General features: G+C 45.8%; 1 protein-coding gene across 6 annotated transcripts in view; it reads left to right on the forward strand.

Moving 5' to 3' along the window:
• Nucleotides 1-24,035, forward strand: part of DCAF1 (DDB1 and CUL4 associated factor 1) — an 814,171-nt gene that overhangs the window by 726,768 nt on the left and 63,368 nt on the right. For all 6 annotated transcript variants that reach the window (XM_085625108.1, XM_085625107.1, XM_085625110.1 and 3 more), the window contains exon 22: nucleotides 2,651-2,752. In XM_085625108.1, the coding sequence (XP_085481234.1) occupies nucleotides 2,651-2,752 (102 nt within the window). The remainder of the gene's footprint in view (nucleotides 1-2,650; nucleotides 2,753-24,035) is intronic.

Consider the following 24,035-nt stretch of genomic DNA (forward strand, 5'->3'; position numbering starts at 1 on the left):
AATTGCAGATTAGAGTTGGGCTCATATAGCCCATCAACTTCCAGTATCAGGAAAATGACGAGAGTACAATTCTTGCCATCATTAACAAATGAGGTAGAAGCATTTCTAGGTTGTTGTGTTTCTGGATGGACTGAGCTCAGTGCAGCATTTACCAGAGTGCATTCAAACTCCCAAAATCAACAAGACCAGCATATATCCACTTATTCATTCTAATCCTAAAGGATAAGGCGAATAAGGCTTTGTTCTTAAAGCAATGACCTATATTCAGAAACGTCTCAGTAGAGCATGCAAGTACATTAAAATAATTAATTTGGAGTTTTATTATTGAGAAAAAAAAAGTGGTGGATTATCCACGGTCAGTACAGAAATGCTTAGATGCATAAGAAAATTGGTAGAGTATTTATGATGCAATTCAATTTGAGGTGTTGATTGCTGATCTGTTAATTATGAAGCCAAGGCTCTTAGATTATTTTGAATTCTCAGAGAAAAGATCTTAGCACATCTCATCTCTGCTCAGAAATCCGTAATGCACCAGTCATATCTAGAAAAACCTATAAGCTTAGCCAAAAGAACCAAAAAGGATCTGCGTGCACTGTCTCCTAATGCAACTTCATGAGCTTATAGTTAAATGGGACAAATATTGTCCAAGCAGGGTCAATTGTTGGCTCTGTCTACAAGCTCCAGAAACATAATGCATATTTTATGCCTATGCAAACCTTTGTTCTTTTAGTTGAGAACTGAATTTCTTAGATACGAAATTTGGCAGTCGACTTGTGCTTGTATTGTGAGGCGATGATAGAGCTTAATCAGCAGAGTGGTTAGTGAATGCTTTGCTATATGCTTTTTATACACATTTTTCAGTATAATGTAGGCTTGAGTGAATGTATTTTAAATATTTATCTGAATTTTTTATAATTATGAATTTAATCACAAAAAATGAAATATTTTCTGATCCAATGGTATCAAAACCTGGGGAACCCCACCCAAACAAGGAGATAGAGTATACAGCTATACAACTTTAAATAACCCAATTTCCCATAGCTAAAAAACAAAGTTTTAGTGACTCCATAACTTGATGTCTACAAGTTGTCTGGCTATTTTGTAGTAATTGACTTATTTCTTTATTTTTGTGTTTATTTATAAAGTACTTGAAAGCTCAAGATTTCACAATTCTACGGCCATATAGAACAAAAACATAGCCTCTAGTATGAAAATATGTAGATTGCTTACAATTTTTCTAAGTGTTACATTGTAGCTCTAAGTGAAGGTTTAGGAAGGGAACTGATTTAACCCAAAAGCTCGGCTTTCAATGTGGAGATGCTGTTTTTTTATCTGAACTCAGATTTCGATAAGGGTGCCTGTTTGTAATTTAGTTGCCATGTCATGATTTTCGTTCATCCACTGAATCTGCATGAAAGGGAATTAGTATCTTCCAATATGTAACAGAATACTGAATCAGAACTGCACCACCTTTCTCTCCTACCGATTTTTGTTCGATCTGGGCGACGTCGTGGTGTATAACGACTACAGGACCTTGTTTGGGGTGGAGAATATCCACCAACACGTGCATCAAAAGATTGCTTCGTTACACATTACATTTCTTTGTTGCTGCTGGCTATCATACTGGATTACCTTGGGACTGGAAAGAAGCCACCCTTGATATTTATTATGGATTACTCTAAATATGTTAGCACATGAAATAGCTGAGAAATATCGGCTATTTGGAGATTATTGGCTATTTTACAACGGACGGTCGTTCTTAGTTTGAATTTTCCCTACAAAAGCAATACAATTGCTCTGAAGAAGTCCTAGCAGAGTAGGACAAAACGCGTTGGCTGAAGGTTTTTTGATTGAAAATAAAATAAATTATAAATCATCAGTTAGAACAAGTGACTTCTCTCGCATTAGTTGGTTCTATTGGAATAATATGGACACTCAAGATTTCTTGCATATGTGTCAAGAAAGGTGGTGCGGTTCTGATTCAGTATTGTATTGATTGTTTCCTGTTTCAAGGTAGCACCCATGGGCAGGGGGTGCTTTCGGAACCTGCACACACATTCATATAATTTTTGTAAACACATTGGTATTATTTTCTATACTGGTGCTGCGTCAGTGCTCTATACCCAACTGTCCACTTTGTGTGAATATCTTCCAATATGTAGTCTGAAATCCCCCCTCTCTACATGTGAATCAAACCACTCTCCACACTCTACCCCCCTGACCCCACCTGCCTCTATCCCCCACACACACTGTGCCCTTTGGTGTAAGTAGAGAGAAGAGGACTGCGATATGTAAGCCTACAGTGCTCATATGCCCGGTTCTTAAAAATATAAATGAATTACTCCAGTGCAGACCTGCTCACAGCTTCCTACAGGACTGCCATTTCAATATTCACTAGTGTGTTAATTGAACTGAGCTTGAGAGTGAATTAAGGACTCTGGAAAGGAGAGTAGACCATTAAACAGCAGATAGATCAAAGTAGAAGTGTTTCAAACCATCTTGGCAGGTTGAATATCTGAAGAACGGATTCAGTGAATTGGTAATATCCTTGTTTGCCTGCTTACAAAACACTGTCTATATGTTTGGAAGGGATTGTAAATAACTGTGCTGTTTTCATCGTAGCCATTTTATCTTTTTTTGTGTGCCTCAGAACCAAGGTAGCATGGATGCCTTGAACATGGACACTGTGTGCAGACTGTATGAAGTGGGCCGACAGCGCTTGGCGGAGGATGAGGACGAGGAGGAAGATCAGGTGTGTGATATTACCTTTAAGCCTTATCAGCCGTTTGTATATCTTTTTTTCTTATTTGTTGAAAACTTGCTACGTACGAGTTACTAAGAGGTTGGTAAAACTACAACTAAATTTAACTACATATTTCGTCTCATAACAGATAAACAAGCACACATGTGAAGTCTCAACTGCATTAGGGTACTGTAGAGGGAACCGACAACCTACTATGAGGCACAGCTTTCTAAGTTGTAAGGGTAGAGATAGAGGGAACAGTGCTAAATCATGTGAGCAATTGTGACAATAGATCTGCTCTCCAAGCACAAATCAGCATCTTGTAACATGTGTGCGAAGATGAATCCCAAGGCCAACTGTGACCACAAAGGCAAGTTGCATGTTGCAGACCGTTGATGGAAATCAAGGAAGTCCGGGTTGAAGTCAAGGGCACAGACACACTCCTGGGGCTGATCTTGTGAGCATTCATCCTTGAAATTAAAGTCTTCGAGTAAGTCCAAGAAGTCGAGGGATCATAAAAAATAAAATCCAAACATGGCTCCTCTTTGTCCTGCTACTCCAACCATTGTCATGCGAGGCACCTGGTACAGTGAGGCAGCGCACTGTCTCCATCACAGAAAATTATTTTGAGCACCCTTTCGCTTTGGACCAACTTCCCTGCCCCAGTGGTGACACTGCAACAAATTACAGAATTCAGGAATGCCCTGGGCCTCATTTTCGATACCTCTTCGGATCGCTCTAGTGCGCTTTCAGGCACTGTGGACCTGAGGTGACCTCCTTTCAGTCTACCGCCAGCGGATCCATTCCCTACTCTGACTGCAACTCAACACACCCAAAGTAAATTGTGACACCAGACTTCATGCCAGCACCCCTATTGAAACTGCAGTCTGCATTGCAACTCCAAGTGTCTACATTGGCAAATACGTCACTGGGAGAGCTGATCGTCCTTTCAGACTCTGAGGCGAACCTGAAGCAACCCTAGCTAAATTCACACTGTCCTTGAGAGTACCCTAGTTCTGTCCCAGAAATGCTACTGCATTGATTCAGTGAATATACCAATGATAACTACTCTAGTAATTTCTATGAAGATAACATTTTATTTCTGAATTTGCAGGACGACAGTGGGTTGGATACATCCCTGGATACTGGCCTCCAGTTATCATTATCTACAGTGGCCACAGAGGAGTCTACCTCCTGTCCAACAGTGATAAGGAGAGGAGTAGAAGTACCAAAGTTGACGCTACCCACTACTTAAGTGAATGCTAATGTTCTCACTGAAGTCCTCCATCCAGGACAAACTAACCAACAACCTCTTTTGTCTTTTAATGAGCTACTTACATACACAATGTTGGCCACTCAGGCAAAGGCAGTATGTTGCCCTTCAGTCAATAGGCAAATTGCAAAGAGGCACTGGCCTGCCCCGGGGGACCCTGCCTTCCTCCTCTAGCACCCTTCATTTGAAATACTGGTGGTTCAGACCTCCACCAGCCTTGTAAATCCCAGTGCGTTTCTGACCATCTTGCCAGACATGGAGTCGAAACACATGGAGGCATTCGCCCAAAGAACATTCTCGCCTTGCCCCCCGGTCTGTCATTACCACCTGATTAATGGGGAGATGCACTTGCTCTTTATGGGGCATGATGGTAGACATTTTATCCACAATTCCAGATGATGTCAAGCTAGCCTCCAACATCCTATTCAAGAAGGCCGAGGCGCGGTGAGGTACTCAATAAGAGCTGCCCTGGACACTGACTGCCTGTACCAGTGTGGTACTTAGATGCCGTGCTTGGTTGTGCCCCACTGGATTCTCTAGTGAAGTCCAGCAGTCACTTATAGACATGCCATTCAATGGGTCCTTTTCTTTGAAGACGTGGCAGACTCTTGAATGTTTCAAAGACAGCAATGCCTTTGTATGATCACTTGGGGTCGCTCTGCCCCTTTTGAGGCTTCAGGAGGGGATATCAACAGATGGCAGAACATTACTCAACAACGGCAAGCGTCCCAATCCTTTTGAGGTAGAGGTAGGGGAGCAGGCTGCCGTTGTCAAGGCCCCCAGGAGCAGCAATCTACCAGGTCTCCAGCTCTCTTCCTACAGCAAAACCACACGCTCGCTACGTGCAGTGGACGATCGCCCGGTGGGAGGCCGCATCACCTTTCAACTGCTCAGGTGGAGAAGCATCACCCCAAACCAATAGGGGCTCCAATTTGTGGAACACGGTTACTCCCTACGCCTCCTTTTACATCCCCTGGATATGTGACCCACAAAGTACCTCCCGGAGGACCACTTGCCCATACTCTGTGGAGAAGTCTAAGCTGTCTTGGCCAAGGGAACCATTGAGAGAAAGCCGGCATCAGTGACAGACTGTTACTCCTGTTATTGCCTGGTATGAAAAAGGACTGAGACCTTCTCCTGATCTTAGATCTTCACCATCTGAATTTCTTTCTCCGAGAGGACAAGTTGAAGATGCTCACATGACCCAAGTCTGTCTGTCCTGGAACCAGGAGACTGGATGGTGGCAAAGGTTCTTCAGAACGATATTCCCTCATCACAGTCCCTCAGTTACTAACTGTGGATTCAGAGAGATCAGAAGCACTTTTAGTTAACGGTGCTCCCTTTTAAACTTCAGCCAGTCCCACAGTGGGTGTTAACAAAGGCGATGGTGTTTAATGCAGTCCTCTGCGTACTTTGGGAATACTGGTCTTCCCATACCTCAACAGCAAACTTCCCTCTGGCGGTCATAATCCAACTCCAGACGAGGGCTGACCTATTGACATCGCCAGGTTTTTCATCAATTTGCCGAAATCACATCTGACTCTTTCACAACGGCTCTCCTACATCAGAATCATTTTGAACATGGTGCTCTTCCAAGTCTTCACTCTGCCGCAACGAGCACAGGCCTATGATCCTGATGTTTGAGCCTTTGACCTGGGTCTCAGTGAGAGCGGCACGGAGGCTTCTTGGCCTCTTGCTTGTGGACCGCACCTGGTGGCACAAGCTGCCGTGAAGAGGGGACCTGAAGTTCAGGGGGCACTTCACCAAGGGATCCTTTATGTATTCCATCTGGGTGTCAAAGGAGATTTGCAGTGGTGGCTGCTTGACTGCAATCGGACCAGGCGCCAACCCGTCCCTGCCCCACCCAGAACTGACAGTTGTGATGGATGCCTCGTTGCTGAATTGGGGAGATCATAAGGGAGAGATGGAGAGCAGGGGATTCTGGTCTCCTGTGGAGTCCCAGCTCCACAACAATTTTTTTTGTAACCTTATTTTATTCATTTCTGTTGAGAAAGTGCAAAAAGCATCTATGCAGTTCATACAGTATCAACAATATATACACAAATTCCATTCTACAGGTGTGTATCACTTGTTCATAGCAATGTTGTGCCATACAATTGTGCTTTTGTCAGAGTTTTTGTTGATGTTGCACTGCAATAACATTCAAGTAAACTGCATACATTGCATCGTAAAGTGATTTAGGAAACATTACATAACTCTAATCAACTGCCCCCCCCTGTCCAATAGTGGCCCTGGTCTTATACAATTGTGCATTATACAAGTGCTCCCCACCTTTCATGTTGCTCGTTTAAGAGGAAGGCTGTACTAGCTCCACATCATCTTGGTCGACTTACGGGCGAGTCACTTGACACTGAAAGCGGTCCTTGTGATAATCTGGGGCAGTGAGTACAGGTTTTCAGAGGCAACACATGTGGTACTGCAACAAACTGTTTGGCACAGGTTGGTGGGCCCTTTGGAGGTGCTACACCTCTGGAAGTGGCTTAAACATTCAGAGCATTGTCCTGATCGCCTAGCCCTTGAAAGGATCTTTAAATGCCAGTAAAGACAAACTCAGCTGACATCTCCTAGCAGATCACGAATGACAGTTGCGCTCCGAGGTGGCACAGGGCATCTTCTGACCGTGAGGAGCACCTTGGCTCGATCTAATAGTTATCGCAGAGAATTTGCAGTGTCCAAAACTTTGCATGTTGATGTTCCCTAGGCTATTCTACCTCTTGGATGCCTTTCCCCTGGATTGGGGCTCGAGACTCCTCTTTGCCTTTCTGCCCTTACCTCGTCTGCTCAGAGTGCTGAAAAGATCAAGGAAAACCAGGCATATTTCTTCCTTGTGGTTCTGGACTGGGCCAGGAGAGTGTGTCAGCCTGAACTTCTGGCCATGAGCATCTATCCTCCAGTTCGATTGCATCTTCGAGAAGACCTCTTGTCACAGCAGCAGGGCAGAGTATTGCACCCGAGTCTGCATAACCTCCACCCCTATCCGTGGAGATTGAATTGCGGCAATTGATGACTTTTGATCTTCTTCCCGAATTAGTATGCGTTACCTAGGCAGCCTGTTGTCTCGCCACCAAAACCTTTTGTATGGCACACTGGGAGGAGTTTCTTGTTCCTCCCATGGCATTCGCCTTTAAAGACAAAGTTGTCTGACATTTTGTTGTTTTGCTGTTCCTTAAACCAGCAAGGCCTTGCTGTTGTGACAGTTAAGGGTTATCTTTCGGCCCTTCTAATGTGTTTCTTAAAGGGTTTGATCCATATGTTCCCGTCAACACCTTTTGTGATGCTGCAGTGGGACCTTGATATGATTTTCACCTATTTGATGTGCACTACCTTTGAACCCATGCACAGCTGCTCTCTTTTGTCTACTAACTATGAAGAGGGCGTTCCGCATTGCAATTAATGCTGCTCAGTAAGTGAGCGAACTGCAGGTCTTGTTCGTTCAGAAGCCATGTACATCCTTCTTCCGGCTGAACTGGTCCTCCAGACAAAAGTGACTTTCTTGCCAAATGTAGTCACCCCCTTCCACATAGGGCAATCCAGCACCTTACCGGCTTTGTCGACCCACCTCACTCTTCAAAGGAGAAGGAACGGCTCCACCGCCTTGACCCCAAAAGGGCCCTCATCTTTTACATTGATCAGACTAGAGACTATCGATCAGTCTAATAATTGTTTGTGGGCTTCTCTGTGTTGAAGAAGGGGAAAGTGTTGTAAAAAGCAAACCATTTTCTGATGGATAGTACTATGCAAATTATCTATTGCGGGCTAGCCAGGAAGTGGCCCCCAGAAAGCTTGCATGCTCATTCCGCTAGAGGTATCCCAGTCTTAGACATGTGCCAAGCTGCCACGATGTTGTCCCTCCACACGTTCACAAAGCATTATAGTCTGGACAGCCAGTTCCAAGCGGACCAATCTATCCTGCAGGATTTTCTGGTCTGAGTCATCGCACAAACCCACCACCTTGGGAGGTACTGCTCATGTATCCATTCACGATGTGAGGAATCTGTGGTTTGAAGTCTCTAGCGGAATAGCAAGTTACTTACATTCTCTAATTCTTTATCTGGTAGACATTTCTCACGATCCACCCTATTCCCCGTTCTGTGGAATGGCCTCTCACAGTCCACTATTAAGATCCCAAGTTAGAGATCAGCACACCGGCATGCTCTGATTTCTATGGGCTGTGTGTCTGACTGCCCAAAGTAGATCAGAAAGCAAATCTGACCACAGCCCACAGAGGTGGTATGGATGTAGCAGTCCTAACGTCGTATCCAAAGCGGGTCGGGCCCAATGCAAAGCTACATGATGCCACCTACTAGCACGCAATAGAGTTGCTATGAAAAATCTTCCAGATCCAGTCTGGTGCCTGGTAAAATTTAAAAAGTGAGGAATCGGCGATTAAAGTCTCTACCAGAAAAGGTGTTACCGAAGATAAGCAACTTGTTCTTCTACTCAGTCTAGCCGAATGTTCTGCCTCTCTATCCTTTCTGTCAGCCTTTCTAGGCGGAAAGTGACATTTGATCATATTATCTATGGATGTAAGACTTGATTTTAGCTTTAATAAAATGGCATCTGTTGCAGCATTAGAAATAGTGTTCCCCTTCATGTATGTACACAGTTGTTTCAGGTGAGGTTGGTATCTTGCCTGCAGCTCAGCTTCATTAAAACTCCAGGTTGCTTTGCTTGAGATCGGTTTTGCTTACTTTTCAAGGTCTGCAATCTGTCACAAAGATCATGCCTCTCTAGGGACACTGAGATGTCTGGATTGTCTATACAGTTGGAGGTGTGTTGTCTTGTAACCCTGCTTGTCTATCAATCATGGCAGCAGTACAGAGAGCCCCAAAAATGCTATGGGCTTTTGTTCCTCAGACTCTGTTGGTTACGGTCTGTTGTTAGAAACCCCCAAAATCAGTGAAGGACTGAGCAACTGACAATCCAAGTATGCCCCGCTGTTAGGTACTTGTGCCTTGTCCAGTGTTGTAGCATGTTTAGGCCGGGCACTGGATTTCATTGGCTCTGCTTCCTCCGTGGATCCGGCTCATTTCTCTGGTAGAGGCCGCAATAATTCAAAAGAGGCTCAGTCTATCCCGCAGGGGCAGCACCATCAGAATCCCCTTCTCAATCTTCTCTGCACCTGGCACTAGCATGAATCTCCCCTCTTCCACTGTCTGGTATAATATTCTTCCAGATAGTTTAGAGAGGCCACTTAATTGAGAGATTAAGATGGGCAAAACAAATGATTGGAGAGGGCGTGTAAATAATCATGGAGAAGGTAATCATGAAAAGATGAGGAATGTGAGATAGTGGAGCAAAATATTAAGTGTTTGTGGTGGAGAGCAATAGAAGGGATATAGTCTCGAAGATGTAAAGAAGGAAAGATATGTCCTTGTTTTTTAGGTATCTGAGTGGAAGTCCAAGCTACTTATTTATATTTATCTGTCACATTTATAAAGCTTATTCGAACCGAAGAGGATATCCTCAACCAGACATCAATTGAAAAAAACAAGTTACAAACACCAGTAAAGTATTTTAAGTAGCCATTATGTAAAAGGCAAAAAAGAGGCTTTGTATGAAAGCCTTATGGTCTGGAAGAGGACTTTGTTTTGGCATAAGCCAGTAGGGTGACATCGGTGGGCTGTGGTCATTGCGCTTCAGGTCCACGAAGAGACCGTTCAAAGTTTTGCTCTCCATTGAGGTTCCCCTTGGTCTATGAAGGAAGACAACAACTTGTTCCATTGCAGTAATCAGTTCTGCAAATGACCATAAGAAACACAAGTGCTGTTCTTTTTGGCAAAAAAGCAGCAGTGGTAGGATTCCTCAGATGATGCATGGATGGTGATGTGCTTTGTGACATAGTTAATCTTTAATATCATCGACAGAGTGACGCCCAGGATAACACTTAGAGTTTTGACACTTTTAGTTTAGGGCAGTGTTTGGTTCTTTGTAAGAAACCTGGGACAATGATTATGGTTCATCCATCTGGACCTAAGAGCAAGATCACAATCTTAAAATCAGAGCTGGTACCCATACATCCAATTTTGGAAACAGGTTTCACAATTCATGTTTTGGCAACGATCTTCTTGGTTGGCAGGAATTTCTTTAATGCATTTGTATGTCATCAGCACATATTTGGTGCATAAGAAAATGCTTCTAAAGGGATTTTGAGGGATACACCATATAGACATTGAAGAGAGCTAGTGATAATAAGGACTCTTGAGGTGATATCAATAAACAAGATTGCCTGCAGGGCCAATTTTACTTCATGACATCTGCTGGAGAGGAAACGGGTGAACACATTTGTCTATTCCTCTTAAACACAAAAAGTGATGGGAAGATGCTTACAGGAACCAAGCTAAATGAACCCTAATAAGGACAGAAATAGTCCTGGCTTTCTTGTGTTCTGATTCTGGTAGGTCCTTGCCTGGTAGTTTGGGGTTGACTTGTTCCCATTGGAGCAGAGGCAAGCTCGATTTGCATATGGCTGGGTGCAAACTGAGATGTTATGGTGGATGAAAAGTTATGCTGCGCCAGGAATTGCCAGTGGCTGAGATTAATTCAAACATTCCATTTATCACTTTGATACCCTATTCTTCTTGCACCACAGTTTGTTGTAAGCCAGTTCTAGAGTATACTCTGGTCGACTGTGTCAAATAATATTTTGAGATCAAGGCAAATGCTTGTCCCCTGGCCCTTTGCAGTGAGAGCATGTTCCTTGTTTTTGATGGATGTCTAGGTCGGACACTAGGAAAAAGTACCCCAAAAAGGTGAAGTGCCCTCATATTGGCTGCTAGCTGTAGTCTCTCTCTCTGCATTTTCAATAGTGGCATTAACATGTGTCAGTGCTCGTCCTGCTATCCTAGTGATTGTGCCTCCCCATCTTTTCTGCCCCTCCACACCGGTGATCATGCCCCCTCCCACTATCTGTGCATGTGCTTCCTCCCTTCATCTCCCTCCACTCTACTGGTGCTTGTGCCTCTACATGTCACAGAAATTGTGTCCTTCCCAAGCCACCACTTCATTAGTCGCCCCTAGGCACACCATGCCACCAGAGCATGAGTGCCCACCAGTGCTTCTGTTCCTCTGTCACCCATGTCACTATTGCTTGTGTTCTCCTCATGCGCAATTAATACTTGCATGCTCCCTCCAAGTCACTAGTGTGTGTGTGCTTCCTCCCACAGTCACTAGGACCTGTGTGCCTGCATCCACATCATGAATTATTGTGTATCATCTCCCATACTACTGGTGCTCCCAAGCCTGCACCCACGCTGCGTCTATGGCAGTGTTTGTTGCTTACCTCCCCAAGCCACCAGTGCTTGCATATCCCCTGCCAATGCAACCATGCCTTCATCCCACTGAAATACTCTTATGTGCTGCACACCATGCCATCCAGTATCTGGGGCCTTCTCCTGTGGCAGAGGGGCTTGAGTGCCCCTGTTGCCAATGAAGCTTATGTGCCTCATGATGGGCACTTGTGCTTGTGTGCCCCCTCGCCTGCCTCTTGCGTCTGCCTGCCCCTGTGTGCGCCATCTGTGCTTGCATGCCCCTGTGTGCTACCCATGCTTGTGTGCTGCTGTAGGAAAGAGGAATTTTGTTGCAGTTGTCCTCCCATTTTTTGGCCTCATTAGAACTACTAGGTGCTGGTTTTCGATTGACAGTAGACTGAAGCCTGCTAACCAGGCTCCAGTGCAAGTCGCCTTTCCCTAAAGCGAACTAACTGTTCAATTTTACCACAATTGGCAAAGAGTTTAGCACCCCTATAAGTCCCTACTAAATGGTACCCCTGGTACCTAGGACATTGGTATTAAAAGTGTCCCTAAGGAATGCAGCATGTATTATGCCACCCTAAGGTACCCCATACAAGTTGCATGTAGTCTGCATCACATGGTGCAAATCATGTATAATAATCATGACTTGACACACTCACTGTGTGACATGCCAAAGTCACTGCATATAATATATGTAGGTCACCCCTACAGCAGGCCTTGTAGCCCTACCATGAGCAGCTATGCCCCTGTGCTGTCTAGTTCAATTACCTGATGGTACAAGTGAAAAGGGCAGCCTTTTTAAGTCAGCCATCTTAAGTATATGTACTGAGCATTGGTCATTACGAGTTCTCCAGCTACATGATAGCTGTACTGAAACCTATGGTGTTTGGTATCAAACTCCTTTTCTTAATAAATTTGTACTGTTGCCAGTACTAGATTTAGTATGACATGCACCCAGAGGGTACCTTAGAGGTGCCCCCTGAAACCCTACCAGTATCTAGTGTGCGTCCAGCCTGCCACCACAGGCAAGTTTCTGACCCCCTGCAGGTGAGAATCCGGGCTCTCGGAGGTCAGAAACAATGCCTGGTCCAGCAGTCCTCCCGCAGTATGACTAGTTATTTAGCATTTCAAGGATAGGGGCTTCAAAGACTGTAAAATCTCATAAGAGGGACAGTTCTTGTGAAGAAATGCCTCCAGAGTCACCGAAAAGATATTTTAGAATACCCACCATGGTTCCTTGCAGCATTCTAAAAGATTTAAGGAACATCCGGATACTTATAAAAGGGAGAAATTTCCCTCAGAAAAGATTCATTCTGAGACTACTACTCCTTCACTGAAAAAAAACCTCAAATAAAAAAGTCATCTAGATCCCTTCTGTCGACAACGAAACTATTAAAACTGTTCCTGCCTCTCAATTTGAGTTCTCGTTGATGGCCTCCTCGTCGAAGACAACATTGACATTTAGGTCAGTGGCGTCACCTATGATTCTCTGGTTGTCACACAGAGCTTCGACGATAACCATGAGAATTCTCTCAGCAACGACCCCACTAATGACGGCTACATCAACAAATTTGACAACAATAATCCTGCCAACAAGAGCCCTGTTGATGACTACTACGCCGACGAAAGCCTTGTCGACGATGACAATGCCAACAGTCCCATTGACCACAACACCTCCACTGTATATCTCGTTGACTGCATCATCAATTAAAATACCAAGACCATTGATGTCATTATCAGTAATTTCTGTAAAAGAAAAATCCTTTACAGAGCCAATGTTGCCAGCGCATACATCACCTAGCAAGGTTTCGCCTTATCCACCTGCACATCTTAGACGACGAATCAGAGGATGAGGGTCCAATTGGGATAGAGCATAGTCCCTCTGAATTCAATGTAGTGTCAGGAGTATGATTAAGACAACGATCAGGATTATGCTAAGCAATATTTGTCATGACTTGTAATGTTCTTACCAGTTCTGGCGTGTTGGAGAGTTTCTCGAGGGTTCTGGTCTGTCCTAGGTGAGGACGACCTTTTCTGGTAGCCACGGTGCTGCCGACAATAAAAAAGCCGGAGCAGACTGTGCCTTTCGAAAGGAGTCTCAAGACGAAAAAACCCAGTAGGGAAACACCTCTTTTGAAGGCCGTGACTCCAGTAACGGAAAGGAAGGAAGAACCCACGAATAAGAGTAAACTCCAACAAGGAGTGGAGAATAGAAGGCAATAATTCCAAATAGGAGTGGGACATTTAAAGGAATCCAAACTGGAACAGGAAGCACCAACCGGAAACAAAAGTGCCCCAACTGGAAGCAAAAATACACCAAGCAGGAGCAAAGGTCACCAACACGAGCAAGGACACACCAGCAGGAGCAAGGAGTGTTGCAGCGCAAGGCAATAAGGATTCAACCCCTTAAATACCCATAGGCAGGAAGTGATGTAACAGGAAATAAGCAGTTGCCATCTTGAATAGGGAAAAGGAAACATAAGGAATAGGAAAAGTCGCCATCTTGGAAAGGGTAAAACAAAGAACCTGCCCAAGGCCCTCTGGGAAACCGGACTGAGGACTCATGGGAAGATGAAGTAACAAGATGTCACAAGTAGAATATACTGAAAACCGCAGTGAAATGTGCAAAACAAAAGGTGCGTGAAAATCTGCCCCATAGAAGTACTGGAAGCTGCAGCTCCAAAGTTGGAGCTGTGGTGTTCGAACTGTGTATAAATGAGCATTAACGGGACGCCGTGTGGTGCTCCGGCGTGCCCGATGAGACATAAGCGTCGCGGAGTGTAACCGCGATGCTGAAACAGCGGGCAGCGGTGCAGCACCGCAACGCACCTGAAGAGGAGGTGCTGTGGGGGGCGTCGCAGGCTGGACTGCGGCCCGGAATGATGAAGCGGGCAGCGACACAGGCTGAGTCATGGCCAGCGGTGCAACAATATTATGCTCCAAGAGAACAATATGAGCAGGATGATGATGGGTACTTTAGTTCTGGTTAACAGCAGCACAAAGAGGCCATTCAAATGCCATGGGCTTTTGTCAATAATCTACAGCCTGTGCTGCAAGACTATTACAAGAGGTTTCCAGAGCCTGCAACATCTGCTTCTCCACCACAAGCGCCCAGACCAGTGTGTTCACCACAAATCCAGACACCAGTCATTCGCTCACTTTGAGTATTAAAAGCGTAAGTGACCCCATTACCCAAACTGGCTATACATTGGCTGAGCCACCAGAAAATTACGCACCTTCCTCAGATGAGGAGAGAGAAGAAGGCAAGATCAGGGCCACTTCGTCAGTTCTCAATGAGTGGGATGACTATCTGATCCCAACACCATTTCGCCTTCACCACCACCAGCGGATTCCCCGCGAGACGACATCTTTGTCTTCCACAACCTTATGGTGAGGGCAGCAAAAACGTTCCATCTCCTTCTAACCACAAAACATTCAGACTGCTTCCTCTACAATTTTCGGGAGCCTATGAAAAAATCATTCAGGGCTATCCTTATTCTGGACTTCATATGGGAGAAAGCCATTTAGGCTATGAAAAATCCAACAACAAAGTCGGCAGTGCTGCCTCGATTGGATAAAAAGTACAAAGCACCGCAGTATTCACCTGCATGTTTAATGAGTCATCCTAAGCTAGATTCAGTTATAACTCGAGCGGCCCAGCGTAGATCTAAGACTCAATCCACCTCTAATATGACACCACCAGATCAAGAGGTTGGCAGACTGGATAATACTGGAAAATGTTTCTAAACAATGGCAGCCACTACTGTCAGAGCAGCAAACTCTCTAGCAATATTAGGGCGTTACGACAGGCAGATGTGGTCTTACATCACTGCATACATTTACCTCTTAATAGAAGATACAAGAGTTTGTAGCTGGAAAGAGTCTGCAGAAAGGAGAAAGAACTTTGCGGAAATCGATTGCGCAATAGATATAACATCAACTGCATTCAGGCAACTGGATGGTGCAGCTGTTCTCAGGAGACAAGGATGGCTGAAGGCAACATCTTTCAGGCCAGAAGTACAAAGCAAGACCTTAAATATGCCATACAACAGCGATGCGTTAGCCTGCAAGCATGTTGATCATGCTCTCCAAATGATTAAAACAGACACTAAAATGGCAAAATCCTTAGGAAAACTGCAGATGAGAAGATGGCCTTTTCAGGGAGCCTGGGGCAGGGGATTATACTCCCACAGAGGTGGTTTTCGGCGTTAGAGAACATCAGCCCTTTCAAAGCCAGTATCACTCTCAATACTCTTGGCAGCAATACAAGCAGCCACCTGCAGAGGCCTACAAGCAGGCACCCAGAAGTAAACACCCTCTCCAGGGAAGGGACACGGCCAGAAAATAGTGACATTTCAACAGTGCTGGTTACTCCCCACAATTCGCAAAAACAGCTAGAGAGACGGATCTCAAATTATCTTCAACAGTGGTCACATATAACAATAGACAGATGGGCACTGGATGTCCCCTCACATGGACACACACTGGAATTTATCACAAACACCAAATACCTCTCCAAAAATACCGCTTTCTCCCCATCTATCACAGCTTCTTCAGGCGATATTAACCATGCTAAGAAAAGGAGCAATAGAAGAGGTCCCTAAGATCCAGAAGGGAATCGGTTTCTACTCCCTTTTCTTTCTGATAAAGAAAATTAGGAGACTGGCGCTCCATCTTAGACCTTTGAAAACGTAATAAGTTTTAACGAAAACAATTTCACATGGTCACCCTGCAAGATATCCTGCATCTTCTCAATCATGAGGATCACATGACAACACTAGATCTCCATGATGCATACTTCCATATCCTAAATCACCCAAAGCATCGCAAGTTCCTATGATTCAAGGTAGCTGGCTGGCACACACTACCAATTCATGGTTCTCCCTTTTGGATTAAAATCGGCACCACCACATATTTACCAAATGTCTAGCTCCAGTGGCATCCCATTTGAGGCAAAAAGGAGTGCAGGTATTTCATACCCAGGCAACTGGTTGATAAAGGCAGCCTCGCCTTGACAGGCAAAAACAGATACATTAACTTGCCTCACACTCTTCAAAGATCTGGGCTTCACAGTCAACATACAGAAATCCTATCTCACACAGTCAACAACCTTGACTTTCTTGAGAGCGGTTTTAGATACGAACCAGTACAAGGCATTCGCCTCGCAAGAAACAGATAAGGATTCAACAACTAGTTCACAAATTAAGCAGAAAAAAGTCAGTTTCAACTGCAAATCTCTCAATGGAATGATATCATTTTGTATTCCACTAATTCCAGATTGCCGCCTTCACATGTGAAGATTACAAGAGGAGCAGACAAACAGTGTTTACTGATTCAAGGGTCGTTCAACATCATTCAGATTACCCCGACCATGATAACATCTTTGAAATGGTGATCACAGATTATTAACCTATCCGAGGGGCCAATGTTCCTTACACAGGTCTCTGATTTCGAATTAACTGACATGTCCCTGGCGAGAGGGGGAGCTCTTCTCCAGGATTTGACAAGAATTGTTAAGTGGACACACTTCCAAAAGAAAAAGTTCATAAACTTACTGGAACTCAGTCATAACTCTAGCATCACTCTCTCTTTCCTCCCAAGAGAAGCAAACTCATCAGTGCTAATTCGCACAGACAACACCACCAGCATGCATTACATAAACAAACAGGGAGGCACAAGGTCATCAGCCCTGTCGCTGCAGGAACAGTAAATTTGGAAATAGGCTCTGCAACATCAAATAACACTCAAGGCAGAACATGTGCCAATGGCAACCAATGTGCTAGCGGACACGTTGAGCAGAACGAATTCTAGCTGTCACAAATGGAAGCTCAACCAACAAATTCTAGAGGACATCTTCGGTCGGTGGGGCAAACCAAACCTAGACCCGTTGGTGACAAAGGAGAATTGGAAATGCCAATTCTTCACAAGCTGGCACCCACAGAAGGCATCGTATGGGAATGCATTTTTAATCAGATGGTCAGGGATCTATACGTACACTTTTCTCTCCGATCCCATTAATCCTAAAATTCCTCATTAAATTGAAGAGGGAACCTTGCCTAGTGCTCCCGATTGCTCCCAGATCACCCAGACAGTTCTATTTCTTTCATTCACTTTTATAAAGAAGCTCAATGTGTGTGTGTTTTGTGCACACTGGCATTGGGCTACGTTTGGGTGAAATTTGTAATACATTCGGGCTCTTTTCGCTCTCGTGGCCATCTTGGGAGATTAATTTGTTAGGAAGCTACCTTATCTCATTTACTGCAGTATCCTCAGTAGAAAATGCTTTCAGTTTTCCACTTCGATTCCCTCAAGATGACGTCAGATTTGCAAGACGTTTGCCATAATTTCTGAATGTTAGCACTCTAGTTGGTCATCAGAACACTGTAGTAAACTGCTGATCATCAGGGAGTTAACTGACAGTTTGCTGCTGGTGTCGAAAGTGCATGTTTCAGTCTACATGTCAGAATGTTTTAATGATATAGAAGAGGAAGATATTTGAGAACTCACTTAAAGCATGTCCTAATTTTTCATCAACAATACTAACCTAATTTTTATGACAAAATGAAACCACTCACGATGTTCCTTTTCTAAATTAAATGTTTTGCGTTTTACCAGTTTGAATCAATCAAGATGGCATCAGGTGTGCCATACTTTCATCATAAGTAAGACTGTTAGCGCCCTAGTTATTCTTTAGAACACTCTGGAAGGCTGCAGTAGAACAAAAGGGAATCAAATGACAGGCTGCTCCTGTTGAAGTACAACAAGAAGGTATTTGAGATCTCACTTAAAACGTTTCCTAATATTTCTTTCTAAAGCACTAACCATATGTTCGAGGCATATGAGCTGCAGATTACACACTTGTGCATAGATCGCCATCTGGTGTTGGGCCCGGATGTTTGCAGTTTGTTTTTCCTCTTGGAAAGTCTTTGGAAGTCACGAGGTCGGTGACTCCTCCTTTGGATCGTATTGCGCATGGGCTTCGGCTCCATCCTCAGATTGTTTTTTTCCGCCATCGGGCTCGAATGTAATCTTCGCGCTCCGGTTCCGAACAGCTTCCAGTTCGACGCGCAATCCTCACCCCAAACCGCGGTATTGTTTCGATCGCGATCTCCCCCACTCGACGCGCCTTCTCATCGGCACGGACCTTCGGTTCCAGTTGTCGACGGCGGCCTTCGGGCCTCTCCAAGCTTCGGTCCTAGCTAATGGAAAGGACTCCATTTAAAAAGTGCCCTCGATGTGGGTCCAAATTTCCCCACACCGATCTCCACGAGGTATGCAATCTCTGCCTCTACCCTGAACACGAGGCTCGAGACTGTCCGGCGTGTAAGTCCTTCTGGTCCAAAAAGACTATTCGGGACCGAAGAGCCAGAAGAACTATGGCGCACTCCTCGACGACTATTCCGGACGACATCTTCGGAGAAGGCATCGACGCTCCAGAGCGTTACACCGAAGAGGGCCTCGTCAGCGTTTTTGAGGCCGACGACTCAGATGTGGAGGACATCACCCCGGCGCAGAGGGTCGTGAGTACTGATCCCCCCCCCCCCCCCCCACACGCCTGCCGGCACCGAAAAAGGCACCGTTCACACCTTCGCCTCCGGGCCTAGGCAAGACCAAGGACAATGCTTCCAACACCGCACCTTCGGGCCCGGTGAAGAAGCCAAGCAAGCCTTCCGGCGGCTCGGGCTCGAGCCAGCCTGTCCTCGGTGCTGATAAACACGCTTCGGCACCGAAAAAGAAGTCGACCTCCATATCGACACCGAGCCCCGCACCGAAGCACTCGGGGTCGAAACTCAGCTCTTCGGCACCGACACCACCTTTGGTGCCGACCAAAGCACACAAGGCCACCGGCACCGACACTTCGAGGCCGAAACCCATCTCGGCGCCGACCAAGCGTCCGGAGGTTCCCAAACCAGGTTCCAAACAACGAACCGGCACAGAAAAGCCTAAAAAGCCAACGGCCCCGACGCCTCCGGCTCCGACAGACCGACCAGCCTCACCGGACTTATTTACACCGGATCCATTGCAAAAAACACTCACCAAGGATCCAAAAACTGGACATTTAACACTTTCTTCCAAAAAGAGACATTTGGAGAAGCCTGCTCCGCCTCCAAAGAGGAAGGACTCTGCTACCTCTCCGTTCAGAATATCTTCCCCACCTCCTCCACCTTCTCCACCTTCACCCCCTCCGCCTTCTCCACCCCAACCTCATCGTTCTCCCACCCCTTCTCCACATGGTGATGATCACGGGGACCCATATGATGACATAGGGGATGTCCCCCAGGACCTACCCACAGGGGACCCCACTCCTACAGGATCCCCAGACCCATGGGACGACTACAATATCCCTGATATCCCCAACGTACCACAAGATGACCTTTACCCCTCCAGACTATCTCCACTAGAAGACTAATTGGGGTTCCACCATCTACTGCAAAGGGCGGCACACTGTCACGGGGTAGACTTGCATACCGGCCCCGTGGAGGAAGATTTCCTCCTCGACACATTCGACACCACACATAGGTCTACCTCCATATTACCTATGCTTAAAGGAGTGCTAAAGCATGCGCCAGAAGTTTTTAAGGACCCAGTTAGGGCCAGGGTCATTAACCCGCGCATAGAAAAGAAATACAAAGCTGCCCCCACAGATCCCTCCTACATCAGAGGGCCAGCGCCACTAGATTCTCTAGTGGTGTCCACTGCACGTAAAAGGGCAAATTCCCAGGCGTCAGGCGAAGCACCACCACCTGACAGAGTCAAAGCTACTGGACGCATTAGGAAAGCGCACTGCGTCACAAACAGCCAATATGTGGCGTATCGTCAATACTGAAGCGCTATTGGCCAGATATGACAGGGCACATTATGACGAGTTAGAAAGCATAATGCACCACCTCCCTGAAAAATATAAAGCTAGGGCCAACGAACTAATTCAAGAGGGTAAGACTATTACTAACACCTCTATACGCTGTGCCTTAGATGCAGCAGACACAGCTTCCAGGGCCATCAATACCAGCGTCCTCCTCCATTCCCATGCTTGGCTAAGAATATCAGGGTTTAAACCGGAGGTACAAGCCTCCATCCTTAACCATCCCTTTGACCAGAAACATCTATTTGGCCCAAAGGTGGATGAGGCCCTAGAAAAAATGAAGAAGGATACGGCGAAGTCCATGGGAGCCTTACAGTCACACCCTCCTAGACCCTGCTTTCGCCGCTCTTCCTTTCAAAGTACATCTAGAGGCTACTCCTCAGACACCGCGTCCACTTCATTCAAATCCCCCACTTAGGCCACCTTCACGAGGGGTTATCAAAGAGGCGGCTATAGGGGTAACAATAATAAAGGCAGAGGCAAAACAAACAACGCCCGCTCTGCCACAATGCCTACCCAATGACTTCCCCCCGCTCCCCCCAGACCATTCCACTTCGGTCGGGGGCAGACTCCAACATTTCCTTCCTGTCTGGGCTACCATCACCTCAGACAAATGGGTAACAAATAATTTGGTCAGGCTACTGCCTAGAACTAATATCTACCCCCCCAAACATTCCACCCAGGCAGCGCCCAATGTCACAAGAACATTTAATACTCCTAAAGCAGGATGTAATCTCCCTCCTACAGAAACAGGCAATAGAACACGTTTCTACCAACCAACAAAACATGGGAGTCTCCTCCCTATATTTTCTCATACCAAAAAGGGACGAGACTCTGCGGCCCAACGTAGATCTCCGGCCCCTAAACACATACATACACTCCAACCATTTTCATATGGTAACGCTTCAGCAGGTACTTCCGCTCCTCTCCCAAAACGACTTTTTGACCACCTTAGAACTAAAAGACGCTTATTTCCACATTCCAGTGCACAAAGCTCACCGGAAGTACCTCAGATTTGTAGTGGACGGACAACACTTCCAATTCAAAGTGCTCCCGTTCGGAGTCACAACAGCGCCAAGAGTATTCACGAAGTGCCTAGCAGTGGTAGCAGCACGTTTGCGAAGACAACACATCCACGTCTTCCCATACTTAGATGACTGGCTGATAAAAGCCAGGTCATACAATCCGTGTGTACAACACACGTCTACCACCATTCAACTACTCCACCAGCTGGGTTTCACAGTAAACCACCAGAAGTCCCATCTCCAACCATCCCACATAAAACAATACCTCGGTGCCACCATAGACACCTCAAGAGCACTAGCCTACCCCAATCCTGCCAGGATTGCAAGCATTCAAGCTCTACGCACAAAATTCATAGTATAACACTCCCTTCCAGCTCGAGTGTTTATGCAACTAATAGGGATGATGGCCTCTTGCATTTTCATAGTGCCTCACTTAAGACTCCAGATGCGTCCTCTCCAAGAGTGCTTAGCGCGCCAATGGAACCAGGCCCAGGGTCAATTGACAGATCTGGTGTTGGTAGACGGTCGCACCCATGGCTCTCTGCAGTGGTGGAACACCACAAACCTTTCCAAAGGTCGACCGTTCCTGGACCCGGTTCCTCAAATAATACTGACAACGGACGCATTGCTCTCCGGCTGGGGAGCTCATCTACTACATCTCGCCACACAGGGCAAGTGGACACCTCAACAAAAGTTACTCCATATCAACCATCTGGAGTTACTAGCAATCTTCTTAGCCCTAAAATATTTTCAAACTCAAATTTCAGGCAAGGCAGTCCTGATCCGAACAGACAACATGACAGCCATGTGTTATATTCAAAAACAAGGCAACACACACTCTCCACAGCTCTCTCACCTAGCACAGAGCATATGGAGATGGGCAATACCCCAGAAAATCTTTCTCCTAGCTCAGCATGTCCCAGGAGTCCAAAACACAGTGGCAGATCTGCTCAGCAGGCAGGCACAACAGATCCACGAGTGGGAGCTTCACCCGTACTTTCAAATGTGGGGGCATCCACAGATGGACCTCTTCGCCCCCCACGAAAACGCCTAATGCCCAAGCTTCGCCGCCATATACCCACACCCATTGTCCAAAGGAAATGCGATATGGATGCACTGGTCAGGCAGATTTGCGTACGCTTTTCCGCCTCTCCTACTCATTCCACTAGTGGTGCGCAAACTACAACAACACTCCCTCACACTAATCCTAGTAGCTCCAACGTGGGCTAGACAACCGTGGTATACCACATTGCTGGAACTATCTGTAGTACCGCACCAAAAACTACACCTCTCTCCACACCTCTTAACCCAGAACCATGGAGAGATCAAACACCCGGACCCAGCGCAGCTCAACCTTGCGATCTGGCTCCTGAAATCCTAGAATTCGGATACCTAAATCTTCCCCCTGACTGTATGAACGTCATCAAAGAAGCTAGAAGACCTACCACTAGAGCGTGCTACACCGCTAAGTGGAAACATTTTGTTGTTTATTGCCATAACAACACCATCAATCCACTGGACGTGTCCATTCAACACATCATAGGCTACTTACTCCACCTACAAAGGTGCAATCTAGCATCCACGTCCATTCGACTACACCTCGCAGCTATTGCAGCTTACCTACAAAAGAGGCAACATCTATCACTCTTTAGAGTGCCTGCCATCAAAGCCTTCATGGAAGGCCTTAAAAGAATAATTCCCCCCAGAGTGCCACCCTCACCTGTGTGGAACTTAAATATCGTTCTCACAAGGCTAATGGGGCTTCCCTTCGAACCTCTGCACGAATGCGAACTACAATTCCTAACATGGAAAACTGCTTTTCTTGTAGCCATTACTTCCCTTAGAAGGGTCAGTGAGATACAAGCACTTACCATTCAAGAACCCTTTCTCCAAATGCACCATAACAAGGTTGTTCTCCGTACCAACCCAAAATTCCTACCTAAAGTAATTTCTCCCTTTCACCTAAACCAAACAGTAGAACTACCAGTATTTTTCTCGCAACCACACACCGTTGCAGAAAGGGCTCTTCACACACTGGATGTCAAACGAGCCTTACTCTACTACATTCAAAGAACACAACCTTTCCGTAAGACCAAACAACTGTTTGTTTCTTTCTCTCCACCGCACAAAGGTAACCCCATCTCAAAATCGGGGATAGCTAGGTGGATTGTAAAATGCATTCAAATCTGCTACCATCAAGCAAAGTGAACGCTATCCATTCCCCCGAAAGCCCATTCAACACGAAAAATAGGGGCTTCCATGGCATTCTTAGGGAACAACCCATTAAATTATATCTGCAAAGCAGCTACATGGTCAACACCGCACACTTTCACCAAACACTATTGCGTAGATGTGCAAACTAAGCAGCAAGCTAGTGTGGGCCAGGCTGTACTCAAAACGTTATTTCAAACCACTGCAACAGATACAGGTTGTCGCCGCTAACGGTGGGTACTGCTATATAATCTATGCACAAGTGTGTAATCTGCAGCTCATATGCCTCGAACGGAATATGCTACTTACCAGTATGCATCTGTTCTTGGCATGTAGAGCTGCAGATCTACACACGGCCACCCGCCTCCTGTATCCAACCTAGTTTATCTTATTTAGATAGCACACACATGGGCATCTTCACTGTTACTACTACGCTCCATCTTTCCCTGCTGGCGAAAAACAATCTGAGGATGGAGCCGAAGCCCATGCGCAATACGATCCAAAGGAGGAGTCACCGACCTCATGACTTCCAAAGACTTTCCAGGAGGAAAAACAAACTGCAAACATCCGGGCCCAACACCAGATGGCGATCTATGCACAAGTGTGTAGATCTGCAGCTCTACATGCCAAGAACAGATGCATACTG

Source organism: Triturus cristatus, chromosome 9, assembly GCF_964204655.1.
Source record: "Triturus cristatus chromosome 9, aTriCri1.1, whole genome shotgun sequence".
Lineage (NCBI taxonomy): Eukaryota > Metazoa > Chordata > Amphibia > Caudata > Salamandridae > Triturus > Triturus cristatus.